Genomic DNA, 18395 nt, shown 5'->3' with positions numbered 1-18395 from the left:
GTCGCGCAACTTAAGTACGTACTTTTGCACAATGCCTTGTTTCTTGGACATAGTGCGTCGTGAGAAAAACCGTTGTCCCTCTTGATTTAACAAGATCTTCCAAGTAATCCCAGATTCTGCAATTATATTCAAAAATATGTACATACATAACTTGTAAATATTAAAGTGCAACAGTTGTCAACTTTACCGTTGTCTTAAAACTGGGTCAATCGCGACCGTGGGCTCGTCCAATATAAGAATTTGAGGGTCATGCAGCAAAGCTACGCCGAGGGAGACACGACGCCTCTCCCCACCACTTAATTATTAAATTTAGTTAATGCTAGCTTTAATAGCTTTATTGCATTGATTCTAGCTTTAATACAGATTTATAAGCAAGAAATCTGTATTATAGCTAGCACTCTGTAGGGGACTATTTAATTGTTTATGCATACCTGATGTTATTCACATTGCTGTTCAAATTTGGTAAATTCATGACAATTTTTAAATTTGCAACGTTGCATAATATTTTATTATTATTATTATTTATTAATCAAGCTCGCTTCTTTACAAAGCTCGTTATGCCTGACATATTCGTAGTTTACAGTACATACATTTGTTAAAAAACAGGTCATAAAATATAATAAATTGAAGAATATGATTATACCTATTACAATTAAGTGTCATATAAAGATTTCGTTATTGTGTACAATGAGTATAATTGGAATGTATTCATGCCTTTAAAATGTGATTCTTTAATTTAGCTCTGAAAGTCTTCTTATCCTTGCAGTTTCTTATGTCTACCGGAAGATTATTCCATGCACTAACAGGGTGAAAATGTATACTTCTCTCGCTAATTTTGTTTTTTGGACAGAAGTTACCTCTCAAATTAAGAGCGGATCTGGTTGGATATCTATAAAAAGTCATGCATTTTTTAATAAAACCTTCAAAAAATGGAATTTCGTTATTCTGTAGTGAATATAAAAAACATTTTTTTAAATTACGAGTCTAATCATCCAAAATCATTAAAGGAATCTATTCCATTCAGTCAAGCTTTACGCATTAAGAAAATGTTCTAGAAAAGAGGACTGTGAAAAAGAATTTACGGTATTATGTAAAAAGTTTTTAAGCAGAGGATATCCCATTACAGTGATAAACGAATGTATAGAAAAGGTCAGAATAAAAAACAGGCATGAAGTTTTACAACCAAAAGCCAAACTTGTGTTACATTCTCTTCAGAATTACTACCCAGAAATAATATGTAAATACCAAAACTGTAAAATCAAAGAAAACAGAGATACACAGAAAACATTTATAGCTATGCCATTTTACAATAATATGTATCAGTTTAAACATACTCTCATAAGGTATATTGAGACAGAGAAAGATATGAGCACAAATAAACAGTATCGTGATATTATTGATAGCCTAAACTTTGTAATCTCTTTTAAGCAAATAAATTCCTTAGCACAGTATTGTATGAAAAGGTAACTTATTATCTCAGTCTTGTACAAACCACGAAAGAAATACATTACATTTATTCAATTGCACACACAAATGAAAGACTCAGTCTCACCAAAGGTAATATAAATTTATATATTATGATTTATTTCTATTCTTGATGGCAGCATCTAATTTTATTCTAATTTTATTCTAATTTTAATTTTAATTTTAACAATTTTGTAATATTTTTTGATTGTAAAAGGTCTGATGAAGCATTAAAAAATTGCGAAACCGGTCACAACTGGTGATTAAAAACATCCAACATCGGTTGAAAGTGTTTTCTTTTCATAAAAAGATTCATAATAATAGTTTTGTTTAGGTAACATCCATTTCAGTTCGTTCTGCATTATGACACAAATTGGTTCATAGCTTTTGCGACCTAAAATGAATCTTGCGACATGTCGCACACCTTTTTCAATTATTTTCAAATTTTTTGCACAAGAGGACCCCCATATTTCAATCATGTAGTTTAAAAGTGAAATTAAGCATGCATTAAAAACCAATATGATGTTCCTCTGCGTCATTAGAGGTTTCAGAGGATATATTGACCGTGCTACATAATGGAATTTTCGGGATAAAGAATTTATGTGGTTATACCAAGACATCTTTGAGTCCAAAATGAGCCCAAGACTTTTTATCTGGTCTTTGCTTACTATTTTGACCCCACCAATGTCAATGCTAATCTGACCTACTTTACTCAGATTTGAGGCACTACCAAATGCAATTAATTGACTCTTTCCCAAATTTAGTTTCATGCCGTTACGTTCCATCTAGTCAACCACAGCAGTCAAATCAGTCGTCAATTTGTCAATAATCTCATTTATCTTACTAGGGTGACCACTAATGCAAAGCTGACTGTCATCCGCAAATAACACCATGAGACAGTGTTGCACCACTAATGGAAGATCGTTAATGTAGACACAAAATACAAAACTGCCTAAAACACTACCCTGGGGGCATCCACGCACCGTGTAACGCACTCCGGAGATTTTCCCGTCTGGACCTTTGACAACTTGCGCCCTATAACTAAGATAAGATCTAAACCATTTAGGATTCACACCATACCAACTGAGCTTTTCAAAAAGTATTTCGCTCACAATGACGTCAAATGCACGCGACAGGTCTAATGCTGCTAATATACAAATATTACCTTTGTTTAGCTGTTCCTATATGGATTCAGTAACAGCCACCATTGCTGTTTCGCATGAGTGCCTGTTCCTGAAGCCAAACTGCCCTCTATATAACATATTGTTGTCATCGAAGTGCTTAACAATCTGTGAATGGGCCACTTTTTCAATAACTAGAGACAAGAAGGGTTGCACAGCTACAGGACGATAATGCGCTGGTTCAGTTGGTGAATCAATTTTTGGCAATGGTGTAATAGACCCAGTTTTCACACAATTCTTAAATTCCTCTTGCATTAATGACCCATTCACAAGTTTGGTAAGAGCATTGCTTATGTTTGGACACCTGATCGTATAATTAAGCATAATTGGTGCAAGACCTGTGCTGTCATAAGCCGTCCTAGTTCTGGTTCTCAGTTTGTTGTATACACGTATTAAGTCATAAGTGGTTATTTTTGTAAATTTAAATTGTGCGTCATAATCAAGTCCAGATGGTTTAGTGGGGTGCACACAATCAAAATGCTCATTCGGTACACCTGCATAAAAGTCATTGAGTATATCAATATCCAGCTGATTATTAGTTTGATTCCTCATGAATAGTTGTTTTTTGGTTTTCCATACCCCATTCTTGCTAATGTCCGCATCAATTTTACGCCTACAGTCAAGCTTAAACATTTTATTTATATGTGCATTCAATATCTTTAGTCGAGTCTTGGTCACATGTGTGGGAAACTTTTTATGTTGTTCGTACAACTTATTTCTGTTTATAGTAAGTAATTTGGTATCATCCGACATGTGTCGAGGTGTCGACGATTCCCTAATAGATTTGGTCAAAATAGGTGCGTATTCGTCAAAAAGCTGTATGTGTTTGTGTATAAAAGTCTTACAAGCATCATCAATTGTTAATAAGTGTAACCCCTCCAAGTCCATTTCGACTACTCTCTCCGCCAGCCTCCTAGTATCCATTTTACGATACGACCTAAACTGAATAACTCTTTTTTTCTTTGGTACCCGAGTTACTAGCCTGTCTATTATTGTGGATTCGTGATCAGATATAAATGGTTGATTCACACAGGCGCCATTAATATTCATATCGTCATTCGATATGATAAGGTCGAGTCTCGCCTTTCCTCTCGTGGGGTTTTGTATCAGTTCCAGCAGTCCCAGTCTGTTCAGTACATTATTAAATTTTTTGATGTGAGATTTGTGTGTGTCCTCAAGATGTATATTATAGTCACCACATATGTAAAAATATAAACCTGTCTTAAGGTGTGCATGAAAAATACTTTCAAATTTGTCTATGTCAGTATTTGTCAATATAAACTTGGGGCGATAAAGACATGAAACCATAAAAGATTTTTCATTACCACTTTGAAATTTCTGAGTCAATATTTCTATTTTTGAATTGTCGATGTCCATCTCCGCTAATTGCATTATCTTGCATTTATGATGATTCCTATATAGCACGGCCAATCCACCTCCCCCTCCTGTTCTGTCCAATCTTATAATTGCATAACCTGGAATAGAGATAATTTGTACATTCTGATCAAGTTTCGTTTCAGTCATGCAGAATATATCAATGTTATTAGCATGCAAATAATCCGATAAATTAAAAATTTTATATCTTAATGAGTTAACGTTTAAATGTCCAATCCGTCATGGTCCTGTCGTCTTATCCTTAGGTATTGTAGGTTGAGTAGTGCCCTGTAGTCAATCCTCATCCATAATCGAGTTATCGCCAGCTTTATGCTGTTTCGCCGCTCGTGTCTGTGATTCAGAAGACGTCGCATTATCGTTCCTCTTCCTCTTTGAATCCTGTCTGGTTGTCATTTTTGACGTCCTCTCTCTTGAGTAGTTGTCCTTCCACTCCTCCTGTTGTTTTCGCGTGAGATCACGACGCACGGCAATTGTTTTTAGATCTTGGTGGTCCTTTAACTTCCAGCAATTACGCAGCGCCTCCGACTTCTCCTGAGCGTTGCGTAGGGTGACCCGTAGTGGACGCGGGTGTGGGCTTTTCCGATTTGGATCCCCGATTCGGATATTTGGTAACGCTTCCGTCCACGCGGGCAGAATGATTCCCATCACCTTTGTCGCTGCGGCGATGCCCTCCTTTGTTTCCTGTACACCCATCATGACGATGTTGAGAACTTTATGTAGTCGGCGGGTCTGTTCTTGCATTTCTTCCCGAACTTGAGCTATTTCAGAGTGCACATCTGCCGCTATTTCATCGATTTTCTTTTCAATCCTGTCCTGCCGTTTCTCCAAAATTGTTACCCTATCCACTATAGAGCCCACTTTGTTTAACAGTTCTTTCGAGAGGTCTTCAAATTTATTTGATATGATGTTGCTTAGGTTGGTGAAATTCGTCGCCAATTCCGCCGAACTATTTGTCATTGCGGAGGTGTCATGTGATTCGTCTTTCCTTGGGCTGTGCTGAGTAGGCATCCTGAATCAAAGTAAAGTGTGGTGACAGTATCTTTGGAGTATGACAGGATACAGTGGTTTGTCAACTTCGGCAGGACATATACTCAATGAATTGAACTTATCTGTATGTTTATAACATAGCGAGGTATGGTCCCAACTGGAAAGAGAACAAAGGTATTCCTCCGCCTTCCCTTCCAGAATTTCCGAAAAGTTTTGACACGAATTTGCACCCCCGTCCCGATTCCACCAAAGATTTCTTACTCACTAATAGACTGAAAATGACTTCGTGCACAGTTTGATATATTTCACTGCTTCCTACTCAATGTTTCAACAATAGAAATTATATTTTAAACAAGAGCTAAAATAATGTGTATACGTGCTTCTTACACTCAGCTTCTATTAAAAATTTTATCTAACGGTATACAATAAAGTCTTCCGTAGTAGATGAAGGTTTCCAAAATTGTAAAGGTTTCGTAGAGAGATGTTTCCTGTTATAAATAAAGGTACTGGGTTTCACATTACATTGCAAAACTTGTTATGAAAATATATGTCCGTTATTAAATACGCGTGATGTCAGTTGTTCCCTAAAGTAACTTATGCACGTACCTGCGGCATATAGCCGATTAGACCTCCAGGCATCCCATTTCGAAATGTTGACACATTTTTTCCGAACAGCTCAATTTGCCCTTCATTTAACTGCTGAATCCCCACGATACAGGAAAGTAGGGTGGTTTTCCTAATTAGGTGAATTTGAATATTATTTTTGTGTCAAGTTCGTAATAAACCGTCGCAAACGCGCATACGGAAGTAGCTTCAGACGTACTTCACCCCAAACGGTCCCACCACAACTCGGGAACACTTAATTTCACTCTATTTCACCTATAGATTAATTTTTTGTAAAAATCTCATTTTGCCCCGACCATACCCCCTGGCGACGAGGGGGTGTGGAACAACTCGGGAACACTTAATTTCACTCTATTTCATCTATAGATTAATTTTTTATAAAAATCTCATTTTGCCCCAACCACACCCCTGGCGCCTAGGGGGTGTGGCACAACTCCGGAACACATAATTTTACTCTATTTCACCTATAGATTAAATTGCACTAAAAATCTCATTTTGCCCCAACCACACCCGCTGGCGCCGAAGGGGTGCGGCAAAATCGGGGAAACACTTAATTTCACTCAATTTCACCTAATTTTACCCATAGATTAAATTACACTAAAAATCTCATTTTGCCCCAACCACACCCCCTGGCGCCGAGGGGGTGTGGCACAACTCCGGAACACAAAATTTTACTCTATTTCACCTATAGATTAAATTGCACTAAAAATCTCATTTTGCCCCGACCACACCCCCTGTCGCCAAAGGGGGTGTGGTCCGGTTGCCCCCAAAAGTTGATAGGATCCTCCCCCTGGGGTCCTATGTATGATGGCGAAAACCGATTTCGATTATCTCGATCCGTTCTCCTGATATCCTGCTGACAGACAGACAGACAGACAGACAGACAGACAGACAGACAAAGTCTTCACATAAAGTAGCTGAAGCTACTTAATAATTGATAGGGAATCATTTAAAATCTAAACAAAATTTTTTCGTTACCCACATCCACTCGGTCCAAGAAGTGCGTAGCTGTGAAACGAATAGACGCATGATTGTTGATTTTTTAAATAAAAATTTGTGATAAATGTCTGGTGTGTGTTTGTAAAACGATAAGGTACATGTAATCAAGATAAATTACCTCCAATTAAGAAATGATACCTAAATAGCATTATGTGTAGAGATACAATGATTTTCAGAAGTCTGTCTACATACGTAGGTGTTTTATTATTGATTTTCAAAAGGTATGTTCCGCACTGTTTCTGACCAAAATTTTGATGAAATAACAAACTTTAGATACATCTAGGATGCTGTGATTTTTTTCAGCCCTTTAGGTTAACATTAACACTAGCAATAAATCAGCAAACTTTACCTCGACGGAAAAAATGTCACATTTGCAAATTAAACATCGTAGTGTGATTTAAATTTTATTGCTGGAGGGGCAATATGTGTCGCAGATTTATGATCGAATGCTTAAAGTTTACGATGGAAACTGCTCAACACAAAGCACAAATACAATTGGGTCGATAAGTTCAAATAAAGGCGAGAAGATGTCCCAAACAAAAAAGTCGCCAGGATACCCAAAATCGGTTTCCACCGCAGAAAACCTCCAGAAACTTAAAGACCCAATTATTAGAGATCCACGATTGAAACTGTATTATTTAGCAGATGAGATGGGTGTTCCAAAACCAATAATTTGTTCCATGTTAACTGAAGACTTAGGTATGAAAATGGATTCCTTCTGTTGGGTATCAAAATTGCTTTTGGCATCTCAAAAACAAGATCGAGTTGCTTTTGCAATGCAAATTTTGAGCTTTTAAATGAAAACTGGAACCTGTATCATATTTTAGTAGTTGAATATGATACTTGGGTTTACTATTATGACCCGACGACCACACAATAATTCATGCATTGGAAGCACGGGGGATTTCCATCACACATAAAAGGAAAAGTGCAAAAATCTGCCAAAAAATTGATGATCATCAGTTTGAAGGATACCAAAGGTCTCCTCCTTATAAAATTTATTGCTAGAAATACTACGATAAATGGGGTCGCGTTTCCAGGAACCCAAAAGGAGCTGCGTTCTGCGGTTGAAAAGAAACGCGGGGTCAAAATAAAGAGTTGGCCTTTTTTTAGACGACAACGCGCCACCAAATACCTCACTGTTTTAGAGAGCTGATGCAGACGAAAATCGCTTTACCTGCACAGACCACCCCCCGTGCAGTCCAGACAGGACCCTTAGTGATTATTATCCGTTTCAAACGTTGAAGAAAAACATCAGGGGGAAACGATTTTAGGATGATAATGGAATCAAGTCGTAAATTTTTGCATATTTTCGAGGCAAATTTGGATGATTTGTTGCGGGTGTTTCTTTTAACCGATTGAGCTGAAAAAAATCACGACTTCCAAAATGTTTTTGAAGTTTGTTATTTCATCAAAATTTTGGTCAGAAACAGTGCGGAACATACCTTTTGAAAATCAATAATAAAACACCCACGTACATATGTACATATTTACTCCATTCGAAGAAAAAATTTCAGAATCAAATAATAATGTAGAGCGTGACTTATTTTCATATATATGTAAATGTAGCAAATATTAGATCGACATATATAAGCTTATTTAAACTCCGTCAAATATCACCTGGACATAAATAACCCCATTAGCACTCACTAATTAAAAACTGGAAAAACTATGAAAATCTTACATCGTCCCTTTTTCCACCGTGATGTCCACTCCGTCCAAAATCACCGTATCCGAGTAGGATTTCTTTCAGAAACCAACTTTAATGCCGGAACATTGGCCCAATTAGACATTTTGAGATTTGTCTTGAAATATGTTATTCCATAGAAGAAGAGTCTTCGCAATTCAACTATCTTTGAGACTAGCTAAACAATAAATGATCAGTTTATTAGTTTCAAGATGATGCGAAATGCACAATGTATGTAGCATTGAAACCAATATGAATTATTACATCTGATAACATCAGATAACAAGGTGATTCCTGGCTGAGCAAATTCTGGAAGGAGGATTTACCAATTAATTATGCTCGAAAATTAGAGGCTAATAGAGAATCTAGCTTAATTATGTAAATAAAATTGTGCATCTGGAAATATGTACAACAATGTATGTAAGTTTATAGTGGTGCCTTAATTGATAAATGCATAACCAATTTACGTATACATACATACATACATATATATGGAAATATGAGGAATTATGTATGCACATATGCAGAAGTCATGGAATAATAAACCGTTGTAACGTTAGAAATAGCTCGCCCTGAAACATAATTTGAGCATAACTTCGCACAGAAGGTGCAAAATAATCGGACAAATTAGATACAAAATATTGACACAATTTTGCACCAATGGTGCACAACCATCTCCGCAAATACATTTATGTATCGTATTTACGTATTTATATAATTTGGCACCAATGGTGCAAAATAAGCGGACAAAAGAGACAAATAAATTTGACATAATTTCGACTGTTTCTACCTCTGCGGTGGGAACGTATTACTACCGGTTATTCTGCACTTTTGGTGCGTATTGCATCAATTCCCCCAATTGCTTGGCACCATTTTGTACCATCGCTTGTTCGGTACGAATGGAGCCATTAATATCCTAAAAAAATGGACATGGTCCTATTTAATTAGCATCAATTGATGCAAAAAACTCATTAACAGACAGACGGACAGACAGACAGACAGACAGACAGACAGACAGACAGACGGACAGGAGGAATTCAATAGCTCTAATGCAACGCAGGACGAGCTAACAATGCACAAATGCATAAATTTAATTATTTAATTGTAAATTGCTTGTTGGTTTCCCAGGTTGAAAATTGTTTTTAGCGAAGATACCTAGGTAAATACTTTGTTTAAGACGTGAGCATCGATGTAAAGTTTGGTAACCAGTTTAATACACATATTTCCCATGGGAAATATGTGTATCAAACTGGTTAAGTCATGTACATATCTATTTATGTTCATGTGTACATACATATACATACATAAAGTAACTAATGTACTTTTGTATGAAATATTCAAAAAAAATACATACATAAATAGGTACTCATTTATCCTATCCCATAATTCATCCAGTTATCTAAATACACACACTTTACTTAGTTACTTTTTAATCATACTACGGTACATAAATATGTTAATACATACGATGTCCACAATTTTTAAATTTTCGATTTAAACGCGAGCTTGACTTAAAAGCTAAAATAAATCCTAAAGTTTCTCCATAAACGTACGTGTACGTATGTATAGATGTTTTTCGCATCCGACCCAAGAAGTGTGTTTAGTCCATCTTAAAAGTTACGGGTTATTTAATGAATGATTGCCTCGTGGTAAATTTAAAGAATAGTATTTTAGTATTGCGAAAAATTGAGAAGAGTGGAATATCATGTATTTTACAATACCTAATTACTCAGACCATGGAAATAAATCTCTGGCATTGGCCGTCTACGATCAATCGTTTGCATTGCCTCAATGATAATCTTTTCACATAATTCAAATAATGCATAAGTAATTAATTTATTTTATTTAATCATCTCACATTTCTACTTTATTTATCAGAAGTACGCATAATCTTGCATGTGCAGCAGCAAGGATCTATAATTTATCCAACTTGAGCAGGTAGGAATTTTGAATGCTTTGATGACCTAGAAAAAATGCAGGAAACCTCATACTTCAATAATTAGGTTAATTTACTCGTTTGTGCATCATATTTAGCTTAAGGTTGGTTGGGGAGGCGTGTTAAATATCCTATCGAAATGAAATTATAAAACAGCAAAAAAGTATTTAAACTAGACATTTCATGACTTGTTGGATTAAGTATATGTACGTTTGTACGTACACACATACATAAATACGTAAGTACTTCTGTGTATTTTTATAATTTATAATCTGCTGGCCACGTACATAAGTATGCATTTATGAGTAACAAAATTAATCAATATCATGTAAAACATGCATTTTTCATACGTACTAAATAACTTGGAGACAAATCATCACCAGCACTGAGAAATATATTCAAACACCCTTTTCCTAGGTTTGTAAGTGCATGTACAAATCTATCTTAAGCATATACAAACATATTAATCATTTCTTTTTATTTCTCCTTTCAAGCTGAAAAGTTGAAATTGTTAAGACAATTATGCCAAGTATCGGGGCACAGACTCCACTCAGAAACACGGTCAGGTGTGTTATGCCCCACCCTCTGATCATGATACAGCGCAACACGCGGATCGGGAAGGTGAGCGGGAGGCAGAAGCAGAAGTACCGGTACCACCAAACAACAGTCTCGATGGGCCAGAATGTATCTGAAAAATTATACACAAATTAATTAAATCTCTAATTTGTTTAATGCATTTTGATGTGGGAATAATAATACACTACACCGTTAAAAATGTGATAAGGGGCACCTACATACATACATATGTACACTCTGTGCTGGTATTGACCGGGTTAGTAACCCGGGTTAGTAATAGTTTGCGTGTAGCAAGTTTTCATTAGTACACTACTATATGGTAATGCCCGCTAATACCATGCCAGTAAAGTCACGTTTGCTAGGAGTGCACATCATAGAGACATACTGGGATAAGTACCATGATCAAAATTTCAAAGTTTCAAAATTTCTTGCAATTTCCTTAACGTTCAGCGTTGTTATTATATTAAAAAATAGGTAGCAACAGTCAGTTCAGAAGTTCCTAAAATCATTTTTGAAATCACTGTTATAAACTACATAGTGTGCCCAGTGCAAAAAGGCAGGGAGTGCCTTTTTCGCCTTTTCTCGCAGCAAAAATGTGTCTTTTTATTAATTGGGACGAGATAAGACAAAATTCAAATGAAAGTCATTTATGACTTGCTATGGATTCATTTGAAATGTGACCCTTAGCCATAAAAATTTATAAATTAAGCTACCACGCAAACACAATAGTGAAAATATACTGAGCTAAAAATATATTACTTCAAATAACTATTTATAAAACGATGAAAGCCACAACGGTTTGGACCTGCTAAATTTGAATGCATTAATAAATTTAGTCAAGATTGCTAGCGAAATAAAATCTTTATACGCCGTTCAATCGGGTACAGGGGCATGGAAAAGGTAAGCAGGTATGAAAAATAGTAAAAATACTATGTTTCATACACTAATAGCCTAAATGTCTGCAGATAAATTATGAATTCGCCACGAAAAACGACGCAACGAAGGGGGTTGCACTAGCCAGATCCGTCCCGCGCTACCACATCTACATAAACCCAACGACAATCCACTCATATGTGTACAGTGAGAATTTAATTATTACCTGAAGCATACAGGTAAATCTGCAGCGCAGTAATGGACACCATAATCGTATCTTTCACAGAGATTTTGAGTGACGCAAGCATATGATAAAATGCGGTAGTTGACATCCTGATGAGGCATAAGAGGAGACCGATTAACGCCCAGCTTCCTTGTATTTCATCGCCCCGATCCCACCAGACAAACGAAATGAACAATCCCGCCTGAATTATGGTTAACGGAATGTCGGCAAAGTAATAGGAAAGTAAAACTTTGTGAAAATCGACCCCCGTCGCCATCGTGCGGGTCAGTGTGCCATCATTGGTGTCGAAAACGTGCAGAAATCCCATCGTCGTCGACAGGAACATCCACATCCTGTGATAGTTTGTAGGACAAGTTCATTTCACCACGCGAGAAATAATGTGCATTCAAATATTAACCGACATACATGAGTAGCATCATTGGTACGAAAAACGTGTTCCACGTGTCGGACAGATTACCGTAGACGGTGTTAAACTACAAAAATAAAGTTAACTAGTACCTGTCCTAATAGAATGATTCAAAAAAATTTCCAAATACCGACAATGGTAGTGTGACCTTTCGTTCGTCAATCCCATATTCCGAAGCAATTTCTTGTAAAAACTTTTGGATGGACTCATACAATGATTTTGTAACAAAGTAGGAGTTCAAGTATTCTGTAAAAATACATGTTTGTAAACCCCGTCGTCACTATTCATGATTAGCGTGTTTTCCTAGATACATAAAGTGCGGCCATAATTTTGAATTTAAAAAATTAACCTGAATTATCCAATCGAATCAAAACATCCGATCCATTCATGATTTCCTCATCCGCATGAATATTCCAGACAAGTCGTTTTAGCATGTTTTCAGTAAAATTTTCTGGGAATTTTACGTACCCCGTGATCTGACCCAATTGAATGGCTTGCAGCCCCGCTACTTCTGTCTCCATGGGCACCTTGCGAAAAGTATTGTTATTTATGTGCATTCATAACATAGAGTTGTGTCAACATTTATCCAAATCGTGCAAAATTACCAAGTTAATGTGTGATTTTTCCAAAATGTTCAAAAATCGATAGGTATAATCTTTTGTTACAAGAGCTTCGTTGGCCATGTTGTCATAAGTTCGTTCAGTTATTGTCCCCAACTTGAGGCCGACTGGATCATTTCCAACCGTATACAAGATGAGGTATGTGTTCACCAGCAAGGAAATTAGTGAGATAAGAGGCAATCTATGTATTTGTCCAGGGTTAAGTTCAAACAAAATGCAATATAAATAACATTCCCTTCAAACATACACTTGTACACATTCACAAACCTCCTCCTAGACTCATTTGCATATCTTGCAAATATTTGCATACACATAATATGTGTATATAAGCAAATACATATTATGTATTTGCTTATATACATATACATAAGTAAACATTTCACAAAAGTTGGACAGAATTTTGAATGTTCTTATTCTTCAAATTACGAGGTTTGGAAGTGCAGCCTAAGAAATTTGATCACCGGATTATGAATTTCTAGTTACTATACCCATGTGGCACTACCAGATAGTGATTCTACGCCACGGCTCGGTCAGACCGCATGAAAATAATCCACCAGTAGCTTTGTGCTACTCGATTATTACAGATATGCAGAAGCCACACGGGAAATAGCACTATCATCAAACCCGGTATAGCCACTTCTATCCCCGGAAGTTTTCCGGTGTATGTGTAACAGTAGAGAGTATGCAGATACATACTTTGATACATATTTTTAAATTTTTTGGGTATCCCATCAAGGGAAAGGAGAAAAATACAAATACGTCAAAAGCTTCAACGCCATGTGACCTGTTCATGACTAGTTTAACAAAACTTACATTGGGTGTCTTTTATACACAATCAAATTCCGGATTGTGAGTGCTTTAAGTTGAGAATAGTTATTCTTCCAGTGTTCACAATGACTTGGCATTTTAGATTGTGAAATTGGTTGGCTTGGATTTGTATTCGAAATCTTGGCTTCCAACACTTCTACGTTTAGTAATTGCACCTTTCTGTCCAATTCGTTCTCCATTTTTGCCGATTTAAGAATGAGACGTGTTGTAATTTTATGTTTGTAAGTTTTGCAAAAGTGAAGGATTACGTCGTCGAGTGTGGTAGCATTCAGTTCACAGTTTGGGCCTGGAATGGTTTAAGACATAAAATTCAATTTATGTGTATATTAAAAGTATTCATGTATCGACTATGCAAAACATGTCAGACAGTAGTATCGATGATTACATACCATATTTTTCTAGTAACGCATTCGGCGAATCTTGTACTAACATGTGGCCATCTCGTAGGTATCCAATCTGAAATTTTTACATTGTTCATAAATTTCTGCCTTGAAATAAAAATGTCTAATAGCACAGTAGAAATAGTGAAAATAAAAAGCAAATACAAATTTTGATATTTATTTAATATTGTCATATTCCTTGTTAAATTTCCTAATTTTACATATGTACACTTCGTAAAATTTAATAATAGGATTAGCAAAAACCCATGGATATATACACCCGATGGTTCTCATACATAACCCCTCGGTCATACGTTCAAAGATTAATGAAAATAACCTACTAACTCGGTGTCAATCACGACGACCCACATGGCTAAAACCAGGATCACCTCAACCTCTAGTGATACCTCTCTGAGAGTGTACATAACTCAGTCCATCAACTTAATGGCACACCTTTGCACATTGTCTTGTTTCTTGGACGTAGTGCGTCGTGAGAAACACCGTTGTCCCTTTGGATTTAACAAGACGTCCCAAATAATCCCAGATTCTGCAAATATTTCCATGTTACAATAGTAACGGTTTCACTTAACAATTGTTCCTAACAACATTAGATAAATGATAACTGATAACAAAGTGGTAACAAACTTCTGTCGTAAAACTGGATCAATTCCAACACAGGGCTCGTCCAATATAAGAATTTGAGGGTCATGCAGCAACGCCACGCTTAGTGATACACGACTCCCCACCACTCAATTTAAGAGGTAATAAATAAATAAGCAGTAAGACTGGATCATTCTCAAAAGAAGTGCATAATATATATGTATAATTTCAAATTACGTATGCGTACCTGATATTATTGACATAACTTTTCAAACTGGGTAGATCCATGATAGTTTTTAAATTTGCCAGGTTGCAGATAATTTTATCTAACGGCATACAATAAAGTCTTCCGTAGTAGATGAAGGTTTCCAAAATTGTGAAGGATTCGTAGAGGCATGTTTCCTGAAATACTTAAGTATGTAAATACGGTTTCAGGGGAAGTTATAAAATTTGTAATATGGAAATTTATTTGATTAAGCACACGAGAGCATGTCCGTAATTTATGCGCTCACCTGTGGCATACAGCCAACTAGACCGCCGGGCATGCCATTTTTGAATGTGGACACATTTCTTCCAAATAACTCAATTTTGCCTTCATTTAACTGCTGAACTCCGACGATGCAGGAAAGCAGTGTGGTTTTTCTAATTAGTTAAAATTCAATTTTAATTTGGAGCTGCTAATAATTGATCGGGAATTCTGTAGTAGACTAAAATAATGAAGAATGAAAAAATTTGTAATTACCCACATCCACTCGGTCCAAGCAGTGCGTAGCTGTGAAACACATGAATGTTAGTTGCTTTAATTCCGTTCTACCAGTATGCATGCATAACAAAAGTTTAACGTTGACATAGGTGACTCATCGCCTGTGACGCCACAGATGTAAAAATCTGCACATTTTTACTAATTTCTCGGCTATGGGAATGTATTTTTAAATTCCATCGGGTCATTTTGTAGAGCAGGTCAGTACCAAGTTATTAAAAATATGCACTATAGATTTTGAAAAGTTTTGAAGGAGGAGAACCAATTTTTCTGAAGGTCTTCATTCTTTTTGGTTCTCCTCCTTCTAAACTTGTCAAAATCTAGAGTGCATATATTTAATCAATTGGTACTGACCTGCTCTACAAAATGACCCGATGGAATTTAAAAATACATTCCCATAGCCGAGAAATTAGTAAAAATGTGCAGATTTTTACATCTGTGACGTCACAGGCGATGAGTCACCTATGTCAACGTTAAGAAACGTTAAACAATTACCAAAACAAGTGATATTGGATCAAAAAATGTCACATGCATATATGTAATATGTACATATATCTTTGTACGTAGATGCATATGTAAGCGTACTCTACTCAAGCTTCCTATCCTTAGTATCGTAAAATAGTTTAGGAAGAAGAAACAAGGAGTTCTGTTTCGTAAAAATCGTAATCTTACAATTAGTAACGAGATTTTAAATGACATCTTACGACCCCTCCAAAATCTCGAAACAGTGCCAATCTATTTTATGATGCTAATAATACTAAAGGATGCGAAGGAAGAATGTGGTATTTAATGTGCTTGAATAAGCTTATTGAGATCAATACCTCACGAAATTAAAAATTGTTCAGGATAGAGACAACGGAGATCTTACATTGTCCCTTTTTCCACCGTGATATCCACTCTGTCCAAGATCACCTTGTCGGAATAAGATTTGCTGCCAGAAACCAAGTTTATTGCTGCGCAATCGGTCAAATTAGACATTTTGAAGCTTATTTTGAAATATATATCTGCTATCAGAATAGGTCTGACAATATAAATCTACATGACTTTGCCAGTGATTAGCTAGAGAAGAACTGAGAGCTTTATTGCTTATGTAGTTGAAAGATGACGAAAAATTTGCAAGGAATCCATAAAGAACTATTTCATCTGATAAGGTGCAAAATGATTTATCGAATCAGGAAAGAGTAGTTACTAATTTGTTAAAAAGTTGAGGCCAAGTAAGAAATTAGCTTAATATAACATAATTGTGAATACATAAATGAGTATTTATATACTACATGCATATCGTTAAGACAGAAGCAGAAGCGGAAGTACCGGTACCACCACACGACAGTCTCGATGGGCCAAAATGTATCTGGAAAAAAATATTTAAATCAGATTTAAATTTATTTAGTGCATTCTGACTTGGTCATAATAATACTATACTGTTAAAAATGCGGTAAAGTCACATATGGTATAAAAATATATGTATACTATGTACTGGTATTTATTTGACATTAACTTCTACCCGGATTGGTAATAGTTTGTTTCCGAGTGGTAAGACTTCATTACCATTACTAGATAAGTACATATCGTCGTACTAATTGTGAGGACGGAGTCTATGGGCGACCCCATCCTCATCAATCCCCTCCCTCTCCCCCTACTTGGTCTCGGGAGCATGGCCAGACCACTACTCCGGAGAACCAAGCGTCTCCGTCGCCATTGCTCTCATCCTGGCTTCCACGCCGTCTTCTCCCGCACCACCTCGACTCGACTACGCATCACACTTGCGACTCACTTCAAAACTTCCCCAAAGTTTCTGGGAAGATAATTCTTGTCAATCTCTCTCTCTCTCTCTGTAAATTCACACACATAAAGTACACACACACACGTAATATATAAATTTAGTTATCAATTAGTAGTGTTATAAAAACTTACCTGTTTAATAAATTAGTGTTGTTAGTAAAGAAACTATAAATTGTGCACAACAGGAACATTATTGGGTGTCATGGAATCTTCACAAGTTGTATTCCTCCATATTGTGCACGTACGCAAAAACTTGGACAGTTAATACGCACTCGCCCCATATTGTGCATCACGGAGTGTTCTACCAACGTGTCGCAGGAGAACCACTCCCCCATCCCCCCTTCTTGTGGTGGTGATCCCACCACGGGCCCCAGCAGAGCTGAAGAGGTCCCCTATCCGACTGTAAGGGTGTTCTCACCGTGGGACTTCGGGAACGACCCCCACCACACCCCAAAAGTGGACGATTCCGCCCTCTTCCTCATCATCATCATCCGGCCCTCTCTCAGCAGCATCATCATCAATTCATCCCCTCATCCATAAATATTAAGAAGGACTTGATTAAGGGAATCGTGGGATCCCCGGAGGTTCCTGTACGAGGTGTCTTCCCCCCGTCCCCCAGAGGCATAATCCCCCCGAGGACCACGACCCTTAACAACAAACCCTTCATAATTCAGAAAAGACCTAAGTGCAGTCGACGCTTAATAAAGAAAAGACCTAACTGCAGTCGACGCTTAATACAGAAAAGACCTAAGTGCACGAAAAAGCACCAGAAAAGACCTATGTGCAAGTATGTATTTACTTATGGCTATATCTTGCCCTTCATATATCGCTCGATTTAGCCATAAGCAAATACATACTTGCACATAGGGATTTTCTGGTGTTTTTTTGTGCACTTAGGTCTTTTCTGTATTAAGTGTCGACTTCACTTAGATCTTTTCTGAATTACTACGACGATATATGGTAATTCCCGGCACCTACCCAGTTCCTGATCGCTCTTGCGCTACCACCCTCGCTCACTGGGAATCATGTCATGTTTGTTTGTTTATCCTTGCG

General features: G+C 36.8%; 2 protein-coding genes and 1 long non-coding RNA gene across 24 annotated transcripts in view; 1 reads left to right on the top strand and 2 right to left on the bottom strand.

Annotated features, from left to right (window-relative positions):
• The window catches only part of LOC110860808 (ABC transporter G family member 23), a 60512-nt gene that overhangs the window by 37355 nt on the left and 4762 nt on the right, over positions 1-18395 (bottom strand). For 4 of the 21 annotated variants that reach the window (XR_004837361.1, XR_004837367.1, XR_004837363.1 and 1 more), the window contains 8 exons: positions 18321-18358; positions 16872-16911; positions 16429-16513; positions 15543-15572; positions 15313-15442; positions 15048-15202; positions 14846-14948; positions 14363-14747 (listed from right to left, as the gene is read on the bottom strand). Coding sequence is in view for 1 of the 21 variants with exons in the window: in XM_035860584.1 (XP_035716477.1) it covers positions 14246-14276; positions 15048-15202; positions 15313-15442; positions 15543-15572; positions 16429-16513; positions 16872-16911; positions 18321-18358 (509 nt within the window). In the remaining 20 variants the exon portion in view is untranslated. Of the gene's footprint in view, positions 1-13997; positions 14107-14209; positions 14277-14362; positions 14748-14845; positions 14949-15047; positions 15211-15312; positions 15443-15542; positions 15573-16381; positions 16514-16769; positions 16912-17021; positions 17393-17474; positions 17990-18320; positions 18359-18395 lie in introns of those variants that run through there. The other 17 variants (XR_004837362.1, XR_004837364.1, XM_035860584.1 and 14 more) reach the window with 17 other exon arrangements.
• LOC118439345 lies at positions 1468-1736 on the top strand. The gene is made up of 2 exons (XR_004837382.1): positions 1468-1557; positions 1682-1736. It is a non-coding gene; the product is annotated as an uncharacterized LOC118439345 (long non-coding RNA).
• On the bottom strand, positions 1874-5793 carry LOC118439343. 2 transcript variants are annotated; one of them, XM_035860585.1, is made up of 2 exons: positions 5634-5793; positions 1874-5515 (listed from the first exon to the last, which is right to left on the bottom strand). In XM_035860585.1, exon 2 carries the CDS (start codon positions 4167-4169, stop codon positions 2646-2648), a length of 1524 nt encoding a protein of 507 aa, XP_035716478.1. In that variant the 5' UTR covers positions 4170-5515; positions 5634-5793; the 3' UTR covers positions 1874-2645. Both variants share the same exon structure in this region, with proteins under 2 accessions (XP_035716478.1, XP_035716479.1).

Source organism: Folsomia candida, unplaced genomic scaffold (genome assembly GCF_002217175.1).
Source record: "Folsomia candida strain VU population unplaced genomic scaffold, ASM221717v1 Fcan01_Sc034, whole genome shotgun sequence".
In the NCBI taxonomy this organism is placed as follows: Eukaryota; Metazoa; Arthropoda; class Collembola; order Entomobryomorpha; family Isotomidae; genus Folsomia; species Folsomia candida.
This window is presented reverse-complemented; position numbering and strand designations above follow the sequence as displayed.

Excerpts from the sequence above, each read along its gene's own strand:
- LOC118439343 (XM_035860585.1), bottom strand. The coding sequence starts at position 4,169 with ATGACTGAAACGAAACTTGATCAGAATGTACAAATTATCTCTATTCCA.